The 18,216-nt window shown below is 45.5% G+C and overlaps 1 protein-coding gene across 4 annotated transcripts in view; it reads right to left on the reverse strand.

Moving 5' to 3' along the window:
- RNF10 (ring finger protein 10) overlaps nucleotides 1-14,055 on the reverse strand; it is a 30,564-nt gene extending 16,509 nt beyond the window's left edge. For 3 of the 4 annotated variants that reach the window (XM_041003867.1, XM_041003866.1, XM_041003864.1), the window contains exons 1-2: nucleotides 13,434-14,055; nucleotides 4,960-5,156 (exon numbers count right to left, since the gene is read on the reverse strand). In XM_041003867.1, the coding sequence (XP_040859801.1) occupies nucleotides 4,960-5,156; nucleotides 13,434-13,593 (357 nt within the window). In that variant the 5' untranslated portion in view covers nucleotides 13,594-14,055. The remainder of the gene's footprint in view (nucleotides 1-4,959; nucleotides 5,157-13,433) is intronic. The other variant, XR_005886194.1, reaches the window with a different exon arrangement.
- Between the last annotated feature and the right edge of the window lie 4,161 nt (nucleotides 14,056-18,216).

The following is an 18,216-nucleotide window of genomic DNA, read 5'->3' on the forward strand; positions in this document are numbered from 1 at the left end:
TCACTGTTAGCAAGTGGATCTGCAGAGCCACCATCTGGAGTCGGCTTGCAGTTAAAATGCTGTCTTAGACTTCTGCATCCTGCTAAAGGCCTCCCCTCTGAGACACGTACTACTTATTGTTTATTTTTTTTTTTTAAGATTTGTTTGTTTCTGTTGGAAAGGCAGATATACAGAGAGGAGGAGAGACAAAGAGGAAGATCTTCTGTCCAATGGTTCACTCCCCAAGTGACCGCAACAGCTGGAGCTTAGCCAATCTGAAGCCAGGAGTCAGGAGCTCTTCCAGGTCTCCCACACAGGTGCAGGGTTCCAAGCATTTGGGCCATCCTCAACTGCTGTCCCAGGGCACAAGCAAGGAGCTGGATGGGAAGCAGGGCTGCCAGGAGTAGAACTGGCGACCATATGGGATCCCGGTACATGCAAGGTGAGGATTTTAAGCACTGCGCTATCATGCCAGGCCCACATACTACTTACTGTTAACCAAAACTGACAAGAAGCTAGCATTGCAGAGCAGGTGGTTAAGGTACTGCTTGCAACAGCAGCAGCCCATATTAAAGTACAGGTTCAAGTGCTGGTTGCTGTTTCCAATTCAATTCCCCATAAATGTACTTGGGCAAACAGCAAATGACAGCCCAAGCTCACGGGCCACCCACAGAGAAGAGCTGGCCGAGCCCCGGCAGCTATTTGGAGGAGTAAATCATCAAACAGAAGGTCTGTCACTTTCAAATAAATGTTCCAAAAAATTAGAATGAGCTGGGCTTACGTGGAACACTTAACTTAAGCCACTGTTTGCAATTCCACCATTCCCTACCAGAACTCTACTTCTGATAAAACATTCTACCAGTGTGCTTGGGAAAGGCAAAGGAAGATGGTTTAAGTACTTGGACCCCTTTTGCCCACACAGCAAACCAGGACAGAGTTCCTCATTTCTGGCTTTGGCTTGGCCTAGCCATGTCTGCTGTTGCCATTTGGGAGAATGGACCAATGGAGAGACGGATTGATCATCTCTGCCTATTAAATAAACAATGAATAAATCTGGGGTGTAAGGTTGGAGCAATGGTGTGGTATGCTAGGCTTCAGCCTACAGTGACTGAATCCAATATAGGCACCAATTTGTTCCCTGGATGCTCCACTTCCAATTCAGCGCCCTGCTTATGGCCTGGGAAAACAGCATAGTTAAAGGATGGCTTAAATCCTTGAGCCCCTGCATGCATCTAGAAGACCTGAAAGAAGCTCTTGGCTCCAGAATGACTCAGTCCCAGCTGCTGCAGCCATCTGGGAAGTAAACCAAGAGACAGAAGAGCTTTCTCTCTGCAACTCTGCCCTCAAAATAAATCTATTTTCACAGAAGAGGTTACTGGTTTTAGATTAGATCAGCTCAGCTCTGGCCATTGCAGCCACTTGGAATGAACCACTGGACAGAAGATCTTTCTGTCTCTCCTCTATGTAAATCTGATTTTCCAATAAAAAAAGTTTAAAAATATTTTAAGGAAAACAAAGAAAAAAACCAAGAAAGGCATATTTGGTGCACCCAGAAACCAATTCAATTAGCAGATTCAAAACAGTTGTGTATGTGGCAATGTAGCAACAAACCACACGAGAACTATTATTGTACACAAAAATGGAAGAAATCACATCATAGCATATTTTAGTCACCTTAACATTCCCACACTGAAGTGGTACAGAACCAAGCTGTAAGTCAGCTAGCACATCTAATCCCGCTTCGCCTTTCAGTTTTGTATGATTATACCATGTTGCATTAATACACTGTTAGTTTAAATGACTACATACTACATACTACATGCTGAGCCTATTATGCACCAATTGTTTGAAGCTTTCCCACCATAACAAAATACTATGACACATTCTTGGGTAGTGGGTACTATATTTCAGCACTATATTTCAGGTTTTTTTACGTGCAGGAGGAATTATTGGAGCAAAAGAAATAGAAACTGTAATTTCTCTCGATTCTGACGTCCTTTATTCCAATTAGCTTGCCCCTCACCGTATCTATCTTAGCTGCTGCTCCCACAGCATACTGTCCAGAGTAGGGCTGACCTATCTATTAGTTACCAGTCAGCTGCTGCCAGTGAGCACCTGAACTGTGATCTGCGAAATACGGCAAAAATCATGGAACACTGGGGTCAACTAATCTCATTTGAAGCCAGTGCTATAGTGCAATGGATTAAACTTCAGATAGCAATTCCAGTATTTTATACCAGAGGACTGGGTTCAAGTTCTAACTGTTCAATTTCTGTTAATTTGCCTGGAAAGGCAACATAACATAGTTCAGTTACTTGGACCCCTGCCACCCATCTGAAACCAAAATAGACTTCCTGGCTCCTGGTTCCACTCTGGTCCAGACCTTGCTATTACAGTCATCTGGGCAGTAAACCAGGGGATGAAGATCTATTGTTACCCTGGCTTTGAAAGAAGAAAGGAATGGAAAAACAGGCAAGCAGGAAGGAAGGAAAATTTAAGGGACTTATTCACGGAACAATTTCTCCACTCACCAAAAATTTCTCACCTACTACATGCCAAATACCACTTAGGAATTTGGAATGCAACATTCAGCATTCATTGCCTTAAGTCCTTTTGTTGCTTAAATTCTACTTTCAAAACACAATTAGTCTCACCCATTTTTCTTTAGCCCTTAATCCTTTGCACCCTGATCAAATATGTAAAAATTACCAAAAAAAAAAATTTTTCAATTAGGGGCTGACACAGTACCCTAGTGGTTAAAGTTCTCGCCTTGCAATGTTCCAGAATCCCAAATGGGCAACGGTTCTAATCACAGAAGCATTGCTTCCCATCCAGCTCCCTGCATGTGGTCTGGGAAAGCAGTCAAGGATGGCCCAAAACGTTCGGATCAGCTCAGCTCTGGCTGTTGCCACTGCTTGGGGAATGAATCAACGAACAGAAGATATTTCTGTCTCTGTATATCGGGCCTTTCAATAAAAAATCTTTAAAAAAAAAAAACTTTATACAATTAAAAAAATTATTTTAAAAAAATGAATCAGAATTTCATTAGTAAGCTGGTAAGTGCTTACTGAATTAAAAAAAAACTAGACTCTGGCTGGCACCATGACATAGCAGTTTAAGCCTCTGCCTGCAATGATACCATTCTATACATAGGGCCACTGATTTGAGTTCTGGCTCTTCTACTTCCAATCCAGCTGTCTCTCAAAGGCCAGGAAAGGCAGAAGATTGGCCTCATGCTTGAGCCCCGGCACACATGCGAAAGACCTCCCCCCACATAACGCTCCTGGCTTTGCACTGGTCCAGCTCTGGACATTGCTGCCATTTAGGGAGTAACCAGCAGATTAAAGATATTCTGCCTGAACTTTGCCTTTTTGCCTTTCAAATAAAAAGAAATCTTAAGAAAAACTACAGAGAGAAATCAAGGGATAGATACCACAAATACAGTCGTTTAAAATAGCTATGGAAAGCTTAACCCAGGGCACACATACTACAGGCTTGGAGTAGAGTGATTTATTGGGAAACCACAGAAGACACAAGAAACTGAAGGTAGGACTAAGCCATGAGTCAAGGATAGCAAGGAACTAGCAAAATATACAGCAGGAACAGTAGGAGGAAGAGAACTCAGAGTTAACTGCAGAAAGTGGTAAGATTTATTGACTGATCCTGATAGGCTCAATGTGAATAAGGACTGAAAATTGCCCACTAGATATGAAAATGTAAAGGGAAGTGTCCAGCCTTACATTGGTTTGGTGTAATTGGGCTTGTAGGAATTGAATCTGGGCTAGTATTCCCTGCCTTCCCAAGTACCATTTTTTAATGGTGGCCTGACGTGATAGCACAGTGGTTAAAATCCTCGCCTTGAACACACCAGGGTCCCATATGGGCACAGGCACTAATCCTGGCAGCTCCACTTCCCATCCAGCTCCCTGCTTGTGGCCTGGGAAAGCAGTGGAGGATGACCCAAAGCCTTGGGACCCTACATCCGTATGGGAGACCTAGAAGAGGCTCTTATCTCCTGGCTTTGGATAGGCGCAGCACCGGCCACTGCATAGCTGGGGGAGTGAACCGCTGGACGGAAGATCTTCCTCACTGTCCCTTTTCTTCTATGTATATCTAACTTTCCAACAAAAATAAATAAATCTTTAAAAAACAAAAAAAGGCTAAGTGACAGAAAAACACATACACATAGAAATCAATCTTCCATTAGCTGGTTCACTCCCCAAATGGATGTAACAGTGATAGAACCCTAGAACTTCCAGTCTCCAAGTTCTTGGGTCTTATTTTTTTTTTTTTTAAGATTTATTTTTACTATTTTTTTATTGGAAAGGCGGATATACTGAGAGGAGAGACAGAGAGGAAGATCCTCCGTCCGATGATTCACTCCCCAAGTGAGCGCAACGGCCCGATGATGCTATGCCGACCTGAAGCCAGGAGCCTCTTCCGGGTCTCCCACGCGGGCGCAGGGTCCCAAAGCCCCGGGCCGTCCTCGACTACTTTCCCAGGCCACAGGCAGGGAGCTGGAAGGGAAGCGGGGCTGCCGGGATTAGAACCGGTGCCCATATGGGATCCTGGGCGTGCAAGGCGAGGACCTTAACCACTTGCGCCACCGTGCCGGGCCCTCTTGGGTCTTTTTTTTTTACTCTTTTCCCAGGTGTGTTAGCAGGGAGTTAGACTGGAAATGGCAAAGCTGGGACTAGAACCAGTACTCACATGGGATGCTGGCATCAGATAGCAGCTTACAACATAATATCTGCCCCAACAACCTATAATGTTTACATCTTCCTTTAAGGAAATTTTTACAACCTTTCAATGAAGTAAGGAGGCAAAATTCTGAACCTAGTTAATCCTCAACTAGTCAAGAACATTCTGGTTATCTACTGCATGTCTTGCTCTCCCTAATTATTGGTAAATTTGGGAAGAAAAAAAAAACTCAGATCTCATTCCTCTTACATTCTAGAAAGAACATCTCAAATTCCATACCTCATCTCGTCTTCCACCATTAAAAGAAGAGCTAAAGGGTTTGCTGCTGCCACCACCCCTTTCAGGAGGCATCTTATTAAAAGTTTTGCTTTTCTGTGTATTGGGGCGACGGGACTGGTTGCTAAAATTTTCATTTTTAGGGTAAGAAGATTCACGTTTGCGATTGTAACGCTTCGATCCATTCGAGTTCTTTCCATCTGAAAGTAAAAAAACACACAGTCATTAGTTATGAAATGACAAGAGCGAATCGCTCTCTACCTTCCAACAATACTGTGCTTAACTAAGGTTAATAATCAGCTCTTCAACAACCTCTAAGTAATCTGTTGCAGTCAAAAAATAGTCCTTTGAACAAGACAAAAAACAGTGAGGTGGGCTTCTGCTTTGTTTTGTTTGAAATTACAGCCTGAGAGCCTCTCCCTCAGGAAAAACAGACCAAATCATACAGGTGCTCTGTACATAAGACTTTTTCACAGGGCTTAACCATTACGCTTATAAAAATTCATTCTTGGGCCCAGCGGCGTGGCCTAGCGGCCAAAATCCTCACCTTGAACGTGCCAGGATCCCACATAGGCGCCAGTTATGATCCTGGCAGCTCCATTTTCTATCCAGCTCCCTGCTTGTGGCCTGGGAAAGCAGTCAAGGATGGCCCAATGCTTTGGGATCCTGCACCCGTGTGGGAGACCTGGACGAAGTTCCTGGCTCCAGATCGGCACAGCACCGGTCATTGTGCTCACTTGGGGAGTGAATCATCTGATGGAGAATCTTCCTTTCTGTCTCTCCTCCTCTATATATATCTGACTTTTTAATAAAAATAAATAAATCTTTAAAAAATAAATTAAAATCCATTCTAGAGCCCAGTGCAACAGCCTACTGGCTAAAGTCCTTGCCTTACCCACACCAGGATCCCATATGGGTGCCCGCTCTTATCCCAGCTGCTCCACTTCTCATCCAGCTCCCTGCCTGTAGCCTACAGATGGAGGATCTTCCTGTCTCTTCTCCTATCCATGAGGTAAGTACATGAACACACATTCCTCAAACACAGTCATCAGAGATGGTTTCAGATGCTCCCACATCTGACCCTGCTTTCAGGATAAGAACCTCATCAGGTTAGGCACAGCCAGATTCCACACTGCAAGGGATTAAGAAAGCAAACTGAAGGTCCTGTACTTGCCAGTACATAGAAGAATTTGGACTGGGAACACCTCAGACAAAGTTTCTTTGGGGATCTCCCCAAGCGAAATGCCGGACTCAGAACCAAGAAAAGACAGAAGACAGAACAAGTCAATCAACCACCTCAGCTATATGTTGGCAGCAAAATACTGGGCAAATGGAGACTCTGATGGACTATGTCATTCAGTGGATTCTTCAACAACCTCATCATGTTTGGAGTGGCAAGACTGGCTGCAATTCATAACTGGTCAACTATCAAAACCACTTGAGCAAGAATCTCGGAGCATGCCCCACATCAGGGACCTAGGGTAGGTAGGAAATTGGGTGGGGCTTCTCCCTCAATATCCCCCTTTACCTCAGATACATGAAGGAAAAATATGGAAATAGTCTTACCCACTTTTCTATTGCTCTTGAACCTTTTTACCCTAATTAACTATGTAAAGATTGTCAAAAATGTAATAAAAAGAAAGCAAACTGGCTCGGAGCAAGGGGGTTGTCTTCATTCCTCTTTATACTGACACAGAAGCGGTTCCACAATGCTTACAATACTGCTGACGGACGCTGGGCTGCTCACTTCGACAACAGACTAAAACTACTACCCACTTAATTCATGATTTGAGTTGCTAACATCCACTCCCTCCCATCTCCCACTATCCTAAGAGTGTGAAGTAACAGACTAGCTTTTATCTCTTGGCCCAGGCAGCTAATGACTGAAGGTACTGAAGGTCTGGGAAGCAGAGATAAAAAATTGAAAATACTATGTTTGAGATGCTTTGTTTACAGCTTGCCAAGACACATACAACCTTAGGCAGAATTTATTCACTTCCTTTAATAGCAAATGAGATGACCTAATCCATTTCAGGTTATTAGAAAACAGATGAAGTCAAATTCTAGGTGAAATATTCTCCAGTAAAGTTTTAAGAGTGGGTGGTGGGCCCAACGCGATGGCTCAATGTGGCTAAATCTCACCTCACGTGCGCCAGGAACCTATATAGGTGCCAGTTTGTGTCCTTGCTGCTCCACTTCCCATCCAGATCCCTGCTTGTTGCCTGGGAAAGCAGTAGAGGATGACCCAAAGCCTTGGGACCTTTGAGACCCTGCATCCACGTAGGAGACCAGGAGGAAGCTTCTTGCTCCTGGCTTTGGATCGGCTCAGCTCCAATCATTATGGCCACTTAGGAAGTAAACCAGTACACAGAAGATTGTTTTCTGTCTCTCCTTCTGTCTGTAAATCTGACTTTCTCATAAAAAAAAAAATCTTTAAAAAGTAAATGGATTTTGGGGCCCGGCACGGTGGCACAAGTGGTTAAAGGTCCTCGCCTTGCACGCCCGGGATCCCATATGGGTGCCGGTTCTAATCCCGGCAGCCCCGCTTCCCTTCCAGCTCCCTGCCTGTGGCCTGGGAAGGCAGTCGAGGACGGCCCAAAGCTTTGGGAACCTGAACCTGTGTGGGAGACCCAGAAGAGGCTCCTGGCTTCAGATCGGCATAGCATTGGCCGTTGCGCTCACTTGGGGAGTGAATCATCGGATGGAAGATCTTCCTCTCTCTCTCTCCTCTCTGTATATCCGCCTTTCCAATTAAAAAATAATAAAAATAAATCTTTAAAAAAAAGTAAATGGTTTTTGGGAGCTTGGCTGCAAAAAAAAGTCAGAAATATCCAGTATCCAAGAGCTTCAGCTAGCCCTAAAGTACCAGAACAGCCAGGAAAGAGCGCCACACATCCCTGTTGGATTCCAAGGCACAGTCACAGCTAAGAGCAACTGCCAAGAACTACTGGCAAAGACATTCCAAAGCCAACAAGACCATTAGTTCAACGGCTCATGTCCAGAACTCAAAATCCCAGAGTAAACAGAAGACCTAGAAACTTCATCCAGTCTTAGTTGTTCCACACTGTCTAGAGGACTCACCAATTTAACAGCAGCTCTACCTCTTTCCTACTACACTAAATTAAAGGTCACAGTTTTTCCTCAGTTATTCGGCATCAACATTTCTAGCTCTAACTTTGAGGTCAGAATACTAGCCAGGAAGTTCCTGCTGCTGATTCATGCTGTAACCACATGCAAATTGCTTACCCAACCTCCAGAGTGGTTGACCAGCGTGGGGGTGGGGAGAAGAGAGCAATGTATAGCCTGACTACAGAATCAACTGATGACAAACTGAATCCAGCTGAAATTAGTAACACAATGAAAAAAGATAATGATGTACATGCCAGTAGATTACCTGCTTGCTTTATTAATTTATTAATACTTATAAATATTGCTTAGGACTGTGTAAGAACTTACTTGGAATAACCACTAACTCTAAGCTCCATCTCTTCTTCCTCATACAATCATGAAGAGTAAGAGAAAACTTCAGCACAATGCCTACCATTGTAGTCGACAGTTTCTATGATATGAAAGCCTGTTTGTTCATATATCCACACCATTCCTATCAGAAGAATCCCACTGGACTTCCAACATGGTGAGCCATATAAACCAAGACTTCAACTCATAGGCCCTGAATCAGCTTTCTCTTCAAAGCCATCAACACTGCAGGTCCAGACAGCTCAGAATCATTCTCCAAGGCAGATTAGCACAGTAACCTGACTTCTGGTACCAGAACAACAGGAAGCACCTCAGAATGGTGCCTCATACCACCAACCCCAAAATAACTGCTGGCTGACACCTGACCTTCCCTTCACTTCCAATTGCAGGATCTTCCACCCAGAGGGATGGCAACAGCCTAATTCCGGCCAGGATGCAGTGTTTGCCTATAAGCAGCCTCACCCATCTTGGCCCTCATTGTTAATGGTATTAGAATTGCATTTTAGCCTTGCTATAGAAAGGCAACCAAGCAAAGATTACATAAATATTTAAAGCAACTGGACAAAATTGTTGTATGCCACACTCTGGCTACAAAGATCAAGAAAATCCTGGCAACCAAATTTGCCTATTTTCTGCATACAGATAAAGGGCAAACTTAAGCCAGCAACAGGAACAAAGATTTGAGTGTATTAATCACAGAACTAGAAACCAAATGACCACTTGTTACACACATATTTGGGAGAAACCAGTTTTTTTCCCTCACACACAGTAGCAGAGGAGAAAGGGCATCAAATACTCAAATATTTAAAAAGCTTGTTCTTTTTACTTGACAAGATTCTTAAAAAAAAAAAAAAAAAGAGGGAGGTCAGGGTAGTCAGAGCGCTCAGAGGTCAATCCTCCACCTCCCAAGTGTCAATGTCCCATTTGCAGGCCAGTTCCTGTCCCAGCTGCTCCACTTCCCACAAAGCTCCCTGCTTGTAGCCGGGGAAAGCATTGGGGGAAAAGCATTGCAGGATGAAGCATTGAAGAACCCTGCACTTGCGTGGGAGACATTCCATTTCAGGAGTGACTGTGTTCAAGGTGTGGCTCAGCTTGATTCTAGCTTCCTGATGACATACCCTGGGAACCAGAGCTGAGGGAGTTAAGTGGAGACCCGGACTGAGTTCCCAGCTCCTGGCTTCAATCTTGCCCAGCCCTGGCTATTATGGGTAACCAGCATAGAAAAGATCTGTCTTGGACCCTGCGCAGTGGCCTAGCGGCTGAAGTTCTTGCCTTGAATGTGCCAGGTTCTAATCCCGGCAGCTCCACTTCCCATCCAGCTTCCTGCTTATGGCCTGAGAAAGCAATCAAGGACAGCCAAAGCTTTGCGACTCTGCACCCATGCGGGAGAGCCGGAAGAGGTTCCTGGTTCCTGGCTTCGGATCAGCATAGCACCGGCCATTGCGGTCACTTGGGGAGTCAATCATCGGAGGGAAGATCTTCCTCTCTGTCTCTCCTCCTCTCTGTATATCCACCTTTGTAATGAAAATAAAAATAAATCTTAAAAAAAAAATCTGTCTCCCTTTTTTAAGATTTTTATTGGAAAGTCAGATTTATAGAACAAGGAAAGACAGAGAAAAAGATATTTGGTAAGCTGGTTCATTCCCCAAGTGACTGCAACAACCAAACTGAGCTGATTAAAGAAGCCAGGAGCCGGGAGCCTCTCCTGGTCTCCCAAGTGAATGCAGGGTCCCAAGGCTCTATCGCTTTTCCAGCCACAGTAAGGAACTGGATAGGAAGTGGAGCAATGGGACATGAACCAGAGCCAAATGGAATACTGGTGCATGCAAGGCGAGGATTTAGCCACTAGGCTATCTGTCACACTGGGCTCTTGCTTTATACTATCTTAAATAAAGGTGAACAAGAGGTGTCAGCAATATGCAAATTACTCTGATCATAACATTACATACATGCACTGAAATGTCACACCATACCTCATAAGTAAGTGCAATTATCATGTATAAATTATGATGTATAAACTAAGGGCCAGCCCTGGGATACAGCATTGTGGTAAGCCTGCCACTTGTAACACAGTCCTCAATGCTGCTGCCCAGGTCCCTAAGGCCTTGGAAAGTGGAACAGGGATCAGCCAGGGCAAGATCTGGCAACCACATGGGAGCCCAGTGCTTTTAATGGGTGGATTAACCAATTGAGCCATTACACCAGGCCGCACTCTTGCCTTTCAAGTAAGTAAATAACTCTTTTTTAAAATTCAAGCCACTGGGGCCCGGCGCGGTAGCACAAGTGGTTAAAGGTCCTCGCCTTGCATGCCTGGGATCCCATATGGGCGCCGGTTCTAATCCCAGCAGCCCTGCTTCCCTTCCAGCTCCCTGCCTGTGGCCCAGGAAAGCAGTCGAGGACGGCCCAAAGCTTTGGGACCCTGCACCCGCGTGGGAGACCCGGAAGAGGCTCCTGGCTTCGGATCGGCATAGTATCAGCCCGTTGCGCTCACTTGGGGAGTGAATCATCGGATGGAAGATCTTCCTCTCTGTCTCTCCGCCTTTCCAATAAAAAAAATAATAATAAAAATAAATCTTTAAATAAATAAAATTCAAGCCACTGTGCCAGGTGCAATGGCTCAGTGGCTAACATCCTCACTTTGCACAGGCCAGGATCCCATATGGATGCTAGTTCGAGTCCTGGCTGCTGTCTCTTTCTGTAAATTTGCCTTTCCAACTAAAAATAAACAAACCTAATAAAGTAGTAACAAAGTTCAGACTGTTGGGGTCCACGCCGTGGTCCAACCTCTGCCTGCAAGCACCCACATCTCATACGTGGAGTTTGTGCCCCAGCTGCTCGATTTCCCAGCCAGCTCCCTACTGTGGCCTGCGAAAGCAGTGTAAGATGGCCCAATCTCTTGGACCTTGTACCCGAGTGGGAGATCCGGAGGAAACTCATGGCTTCTGACTTCGGATTGGCTCAGCTCCAGCCTTTGCAGCCATTTGAGGAGTGAACCAGTGGATGAAAGATTTTCCTGTCTCTTCTCTGTAGTTTTACCCTCCCAATATAAGTATATTTTAACCAAAAAAAAAAAAAAAAAAAGACTTAATCTAATTAAGCAAAAGGCAAATAAGTATTTTCAGTACATTTTCTGGTCTTTAACTGTTAAAAGAACTACTCAGAACAATCAACAATTATTCTATACATGTCTGCTTGAAATGTTAAGACTGCCAAATATTTGCCTTGGTCAAACTACAAGAGAATTCTGTAGCACCCTCCAGGGTAATCATAGTTCTTCCACTCCAAGTCAAGGGATAACTAGGAAAATACTTGTTTTTTTTTTTTTTTCTGTTGACTTTGTGATGTCAGACATTTTCACCGACTGCTTGTTAAGGAACACACTTAGGCATTGATTGCAGCTGACTCATGAATGTATGTTAGTGGCTTAAAGTGGAACCCCAGAAAAATTCGTGGAGCACTGAGATGATTGGAAAATCAAATCCTTAAAACTGCATCTGGGAATAGAGTCCAAAAGCAAGTTATCAACTACTCTGAGAAACATTCAGACCACTAAGCCACGTTGGCTACTGTACTATCCTTAGCAGCCTAAGAAAGCTAAGCTTGTGCAAACCTGCAAAAACTCACCTACATACTCCTTGCTGACAGGCCTGAGTCCACACTCTTCTCTACTCAGTCCTTAAAGCCATTACCAAGACTTCTGGTCTCCAGCTGAATTCCACAGGCCACTAAGTCGGCCAGGCCCAGCGGTCAGTAAGCGGTCAGTGGTTTTGGGCCTTGTTTTTTTATTCTTTCAGTCTTGCATGTTTTTTAATCTTAAAAACTTCAAACAACTGGACCTCCACATTTAGGAACCCAAATATTGGGCCCTGTGGTGTAGCCTAGCAGCTAAAGTCCTCGCCTTGAATGCGCCAGGATCCCATATGGACGCCAGTTCTAATGCCTGCAGCTCCACTTCCCATCCAGCTCCCTGCCTGTGGCCTGGGAAAGCCAGCAGAGGACGGCCCAAAGCTTTGGGACCCTGCACCCGCTTCGGAGGCCCGGAAGAGGCTCCTGGCTTTGGATTGGCTCAATTCCAGCCATTGCGCTCACTTGGGGAGTCAATCATCAGAGGGAAGATCTTCCGCTCTGTCTCTCCTCCTCTATGTATATCTGGCTTTGTAATAAAAATAAATAAATCTTAAAAAAAAAAAAGGAACCCAAATATTGCTCTATGTCAGTTTCCTTCCACTGAATGTCATCAGAAAGAGCGGAGGTTAGCACACAGGCTTTGACGATGAAACAACTTTGCTCAACTCCCAATGTCTCACCCTCTCAGCTTGTTCCTTCCTTCCCTATGCTCAACTCCACCTGGTTGCACAGATGAGTGACTGCAGCAGTGACAAGAGGCAAAGGCTACTCCGGAACCTGGGTCACAGGTGACAGCTCACTCCGTGACAGCTATTGCCATCATTAACGCCATGCTACCAAGACACGACCACCAACTCGGACACGCCGGAGGACACCGCTGTTCCCTGGCGCAAGGAAAGCCGCGTGGTTCTGGTGACCACCACACGTCCCACAGTTCACTGGCGTTTCCACATCTTCAGTTCTATCAGCTCCACTTTCCCAAGCGGGGACACTCCTCCATTCAAGGCCGGGCAAAGCACAGGGCTTTCAAAAAGGCCGGATCCAGAGCCTGGCTGCGCACCGTCCTACGCTCAACACGGACAACTTCCCGCGACTCCACTTGGACAGGTGGAACGACCAGGATAGGAGACACCAGATGCTGAGGCTGACCACCCCTCGAGCCCCGCCTCTCCAGCCCGCTCCCACTCCAGGAGCAAGACCACCTAAGAGATCCTTCGGGCGTGGACTGACGGGCTGCTGGGAGGGAGGCAGGCACGAGCACCTGCTCAGCACCCACTTCCTCACCCACCCCGCTCATTTGAGGAGTGATGATGCAAAGGACCCCGCGGTACGAAGCTCCCCTCTTCCCCCCGCCGCCCCGGATCCGCCCTTACCGCTCTTGGTTTTAGACTCGCCGGCAGGCCCCGCCGAGGCGGAGCGGGGCGGCTGTTGCCCTTTGCTGCTGCCCGAAGAGGCGGAGGAGCTGTTGGAGCCGCTGTTCTTGTCCATGTCGGAGGCGGTGGTGGCGGCGGCGTTCGGGGAGCTCTGCGGCATCAACGGGGGCCTCGGCGGCGGCGACGGCGGTCGGAGCGGAGCGGGCGCGGCGGGGACCCAGGCTCATGGCGTTCAGGGCCGGCGGGGGTCGGCGGCGGCAGCGGTTCTCGGCCTTCATGGCGACATTTTTCCTTGTTTCCTTCCTTAGCTTCTCAAATTGGGACGAGAAGCGGCAGGTGGGGCTTTCGAGCCCGACGGTGACGGTGGCGGTGTCTGTAGAGGAGGAGGCCGAGGCTCGGGAGTCCGGGCCGGGCCTGGCGGGGCGGAGGTTGCCGGGGAAGGGGAGGCGAAGAAGGGTTCGCGAGCCCCGCCGGCCGGCCGGACACGCTCTCCCGCCGAAGGGCAGGAGAGAGAGCTGGCTGTCTTGGTGTCGGGGACCGTGGTCTCCGACACAGCGACCGACACTCGCCCCTAGGCCGAGGCCGAGCTGCTCCGGGAATGGCGACGAGTCGCCAAACAGCATCTCGAAGAACCCGGATGGAGTATATATAGCGGAGATGTCTGAAATGAGCACTCTGGGAAATGTAGTTTTCGTTTACATCCGGGTCCAGTGATCTCCGGCCTTGTCACTCATTGTCAAGGCGCGTGGCCTAACGGGACTTGTAGTTCCAGTCAAATTTAGTGTTTTTTTTTTTTTTTTTTTTTTTTCCTTCTTCTTAGTATATTGCTTATGTACATAGCAGGTGTATGCTAATAACATTCCAACCAAACATTGGAGTACCTGTGAAAATTTTATGGTCTCATTGTTTAATGGTTCCTATTCCAGTATTAATGTCAATTGATTTACACGACTTTTATAACAGGTCAATTGCTTTACAATAATTTTCCATAGAATACTTAATTTCATTATCAGCAAATCATCTAATTACATAAACAATTCTTACTATTTCAAACTTCAGGGCCCAATGAGATAGCCTACTGGCTAAATCGTTGCCTTGCAAAACCCAAGATCCCATGTAAGTGCTGGTTCTAATCCTGGCTGCTGTGCTTCCCATCCAGCTCCTTGCCTGTACCTGGGAAAGCAGGGGATGATGGCTCAAAGCCTTAGGACCCTGCACCCGCGTGGCAGACCTGGAAGAAGCTCCTGGCTCCTGGCTTTGGATCAGCTCAGCTTCAGACATTGCAGTCACTTGAAGAGTGAGCCAGTGGATGAAAGAACTTTCTCATCCTCTCCTTCTCTCTGTAAATCTGCCTTTCTGAGAAAAATAACTACATCTTTTTTAAATTTTCAAAATTAAAATAATGCTGCTAATGATTATTGCTAATAATCATTTTGGTTATCACTGAATGTTTATCATTAGCAGTAAATGTCCTCTGCTGTTAACATGGATTATCACATTTAACCCTCATCATAACTAAACTTTATTCATTTTAAACACACACACAGAGAACACTCATCCATTGATTCACTCCCCAAATGCTAGCAATGCCCAGGACAGGGTCAGGCAGAACCCAGGAACCAGAAACTCAATACAGATCTCCCACATGAATGACAGAAGCCCAGTTACATGAGGCATCAGTCTCACACCTAGGTGCTAATACAGGCATCCTGACTAATGTCTTAATCAGCAGGTTAAAAGGCTGCCTCGGCCCGGCGCGGTGGCACGGTGGTTAAGGTCCTCGCCTTGCACGCTCGGGATCCCAGATGGATGCCAGTTCTATCCCGGCAGCCCACTTCCCTTCCAGCTCCCTGCCTGTGGCCCGGGAAAGCAGTTGAGGACGGCCCAAAGCTTTGGGACCCTGCGCCCGCTTCGGAGGCCCGGAAGAGGCTCCTGGCTTCGGATCGGGATAGCATTGGCCGTTGCGCTCACTTGGGGAGTGAATCATCGGACGGAAGATCTTCCTCTCTGTCTCTCCTCTCTGTACATCCTCCTTTCCAACAAAAAAAATAATAAAAATAAATCTTTAAAAAAAAAGGCTGCCTCACATAATTAGATTTGTATTTCAAGAATTAAGGGACAGCATTGTGGTACAGCACGTTAAGCCACCACTTGCAATGCTGGAGTCTCATGTCGGAGTATTTTTTCAAGTGCTGACTATTACATTTCCACCCCAGGTCCCTACTAATGCACCTGGAGGGGGACAATGCATAATAATCCAAGGACGTGAGCGTCTGCAACTTGTGTAGAAAACCCACATGGAATTCTAGGCTCCTGACTTAGGCCTGTCCCAGCCCTGGCTGTTTCAGTCATTTGAAGAATAAACCAGTGAATGAAAGGTCTCTCTCTCTCTTCTCTCTCACTTTTTCAAATAAATACATTTTCAACATCAGAAAAGAGTCAAAATGCCTAGCTAATTTACTCATAATCACACAGGTGTTAACATTTTTTTTAAGATTTGTTTATTTTCATTGGAAAGTCAGAGATACAGAGAGGAGAGCCAAAAAGATTTTCTGCCTGTTGATTCACTTCCCACAATGGCCGATCCAAGTCCTTGGGCTGTCCTCTACTGCTTTTCCAGGCTACAAACAGGAAACAGGAAGGGAAGCAGAATAGCTGGGGTTAGAATCAGTGCCCATATGGAATCACTGGATGCAAAGTGAGGAATTTAGGTACTAAGCTACCTCACTGGGCCCAAATACTTTTTTTTTTTTTTAGATTTATTTTTATTGAAAAGTCAGATGTACAGAGAGGAGGAAAGACAGAGAGGAAGATCTTCTGTCCAATGATTCACTCCCCAAGTGGCCACAATGGCTGGAGCAGAGCCTATCCCAAGCCAGGAGCCAGTAGATTCTTCCAGGTCTCCCACACGGGTGCAGGATCCCAAAGCTTTGGGCTATCCTAGACTGCTTTGCTAAGCCACAAGCAGGGAGCTGGATGGGAAGTAGGGCCACCAGGATTAGAACCGACACCCATATGGGATCTTGGCGTGTATGAGGTGAGGACTTTAGCCGCTAGGCTAAAACTCCAGTTGCTAAAATAATTTTTTTAAGATCTCTGAAAAGAATGTTTTAAATCTCTTTAAATATTTTTAAAAAAGAAAGAAGAAAACAAAGGGGAAAAAAATAATGAAAAGTACATTGTGCCCAAACTATGCTGGAAACATGATATACCAAACACATTCTTGGGTACCAAATACTGACCGAAGCAGAGGCTAAGCAGCAGTTTCATCAACTATACCATCATATTAAATTCTGATACAGAACCAGACGTATAAGAAATGAGTCCTCATTTCCTTTAACAAAGATGTGAAGAGTCTGGACATGTGTATGAGTCATTTCTTCCTTCTGGCATTCATAAAAATAAAAGTGAAATCCCAGTGTCGGATTTCTCCAAATGAAAGCAGGAGCTGTCCATCTGTGAGGCTGTATAAAACCCGAAAGAGACTTGCTGTCCCAAATACTTTCTTAGGCTCCTTGGCACTTGCTCCTTGTGAAATATTTACAGACAACATACATTTAAAAAGGGAACCAAAGCAGAAACACACAGAAACCCAAGCAAAACTCAACAGCCCCCAGCCTTTTTTCTTTTTTTTTTTTTTTTTTTTTTGGTACAAGATATTCTACATTACTCCTTCCATTAAAAAAGAAAAAGGAAAATGAAAATCTAGCGTGGAAATAAAACACACATGACATGCTGGCTGGACCCAGAAATGTCAGCAGGTGACAAAGTGTGAATGGTGTCTGCGTTTGGAAGAGTCATCTACGAACCTACTGGGTTGAGAAAGTGGACAGACCACAGGACAGCCTCTGCTACATTGATTTTTCAGGATATTTTAACATCACATGGTTTGCAAGAACAGTCTGTTAATCTCATTGGTTCAGAGTCAGCAGAAAAGCTTATTCAAAGAGAATCCAGGGACATATCACAGGTTCAACAGCTTGGGAGCAGGCACATTTTTTTTTCCTAAAGATGTAGTTTTTTTGTTTTGTTTTGTTTTGTTTTGTTTTGTTTTGTTTTGTTTTGTTTTAATGGAAAGGCAGATATCTTATCTGCTGGTTCACTCCCAAACGGCTACATTAACAGGGATGCTGGATCGGAAATGGAACAGTCAAGTCTTGAACTTGTGACCCTTAGAGGATGCAGCCCCAGGAAGCGTTTAAGTGCTTTTTTTTTTTTCAGTAGTTAAGACACCCCTGTCCCCACACTGTAACAACTCCAGCTTCCTACTAATACAGACCCGAGGCAGCAGCAGTTACACCTCAAGTAATTGATTCCCACCACCCATGTGGGAAACCTGAATTTAACTGCTGCTTCTAGTCACCACCACTTGAGGGTATTCGAAAAGTGATTCAGTAGGTCTCTCTCTCTCTCTCTCACACACTGATTTATCTTTAAACTTAATTGGTAGCAATCTTTTTGTTTAAATCGCTGGCACCTGGGGGTCAGGGAGGTGTATTTTAAAGCTCAGACCAAGGGCTGGCATTGTAGCAAAGTAGGTTAAGCCATCGTCTGCAATAATGGTGGGAGATCTGGCTGCTGCACTTCCAATCCTGGGAAGACAGTACAAGATGGTCTAAGTGTTTGGGTCCCTTTATCCATGTGGGAGACCAAGAAGCAGCTCTGGGCTCATGACTTGCTAGGCCCTTGTGTTACGCGGGGAGTGAATCAGAGGATGGAAGATCTGCCTATCCCTTTCGTTCTGTAATTCTTTTAGATACATGTCAATTAATTAAGTAATTAA

The sequence above is a fragment of the Ochotona curzoniae genome, unplaced genomic scaffold, assembly GCF_017591425.1.
Source record: "Ochotona curzoniae isolate NIBS_2020 unplaced genomic scaffold, NIBS_Ocur_1.0 scaffold_274, whole genome shotgun sequence".
NCBI classification, from domain to species: Eukaryota; Metazoa; Chordata; class Mammalia; order Lagomorpha; family Ochotonidae; genus Ochotona; species Ochotona curzoniae.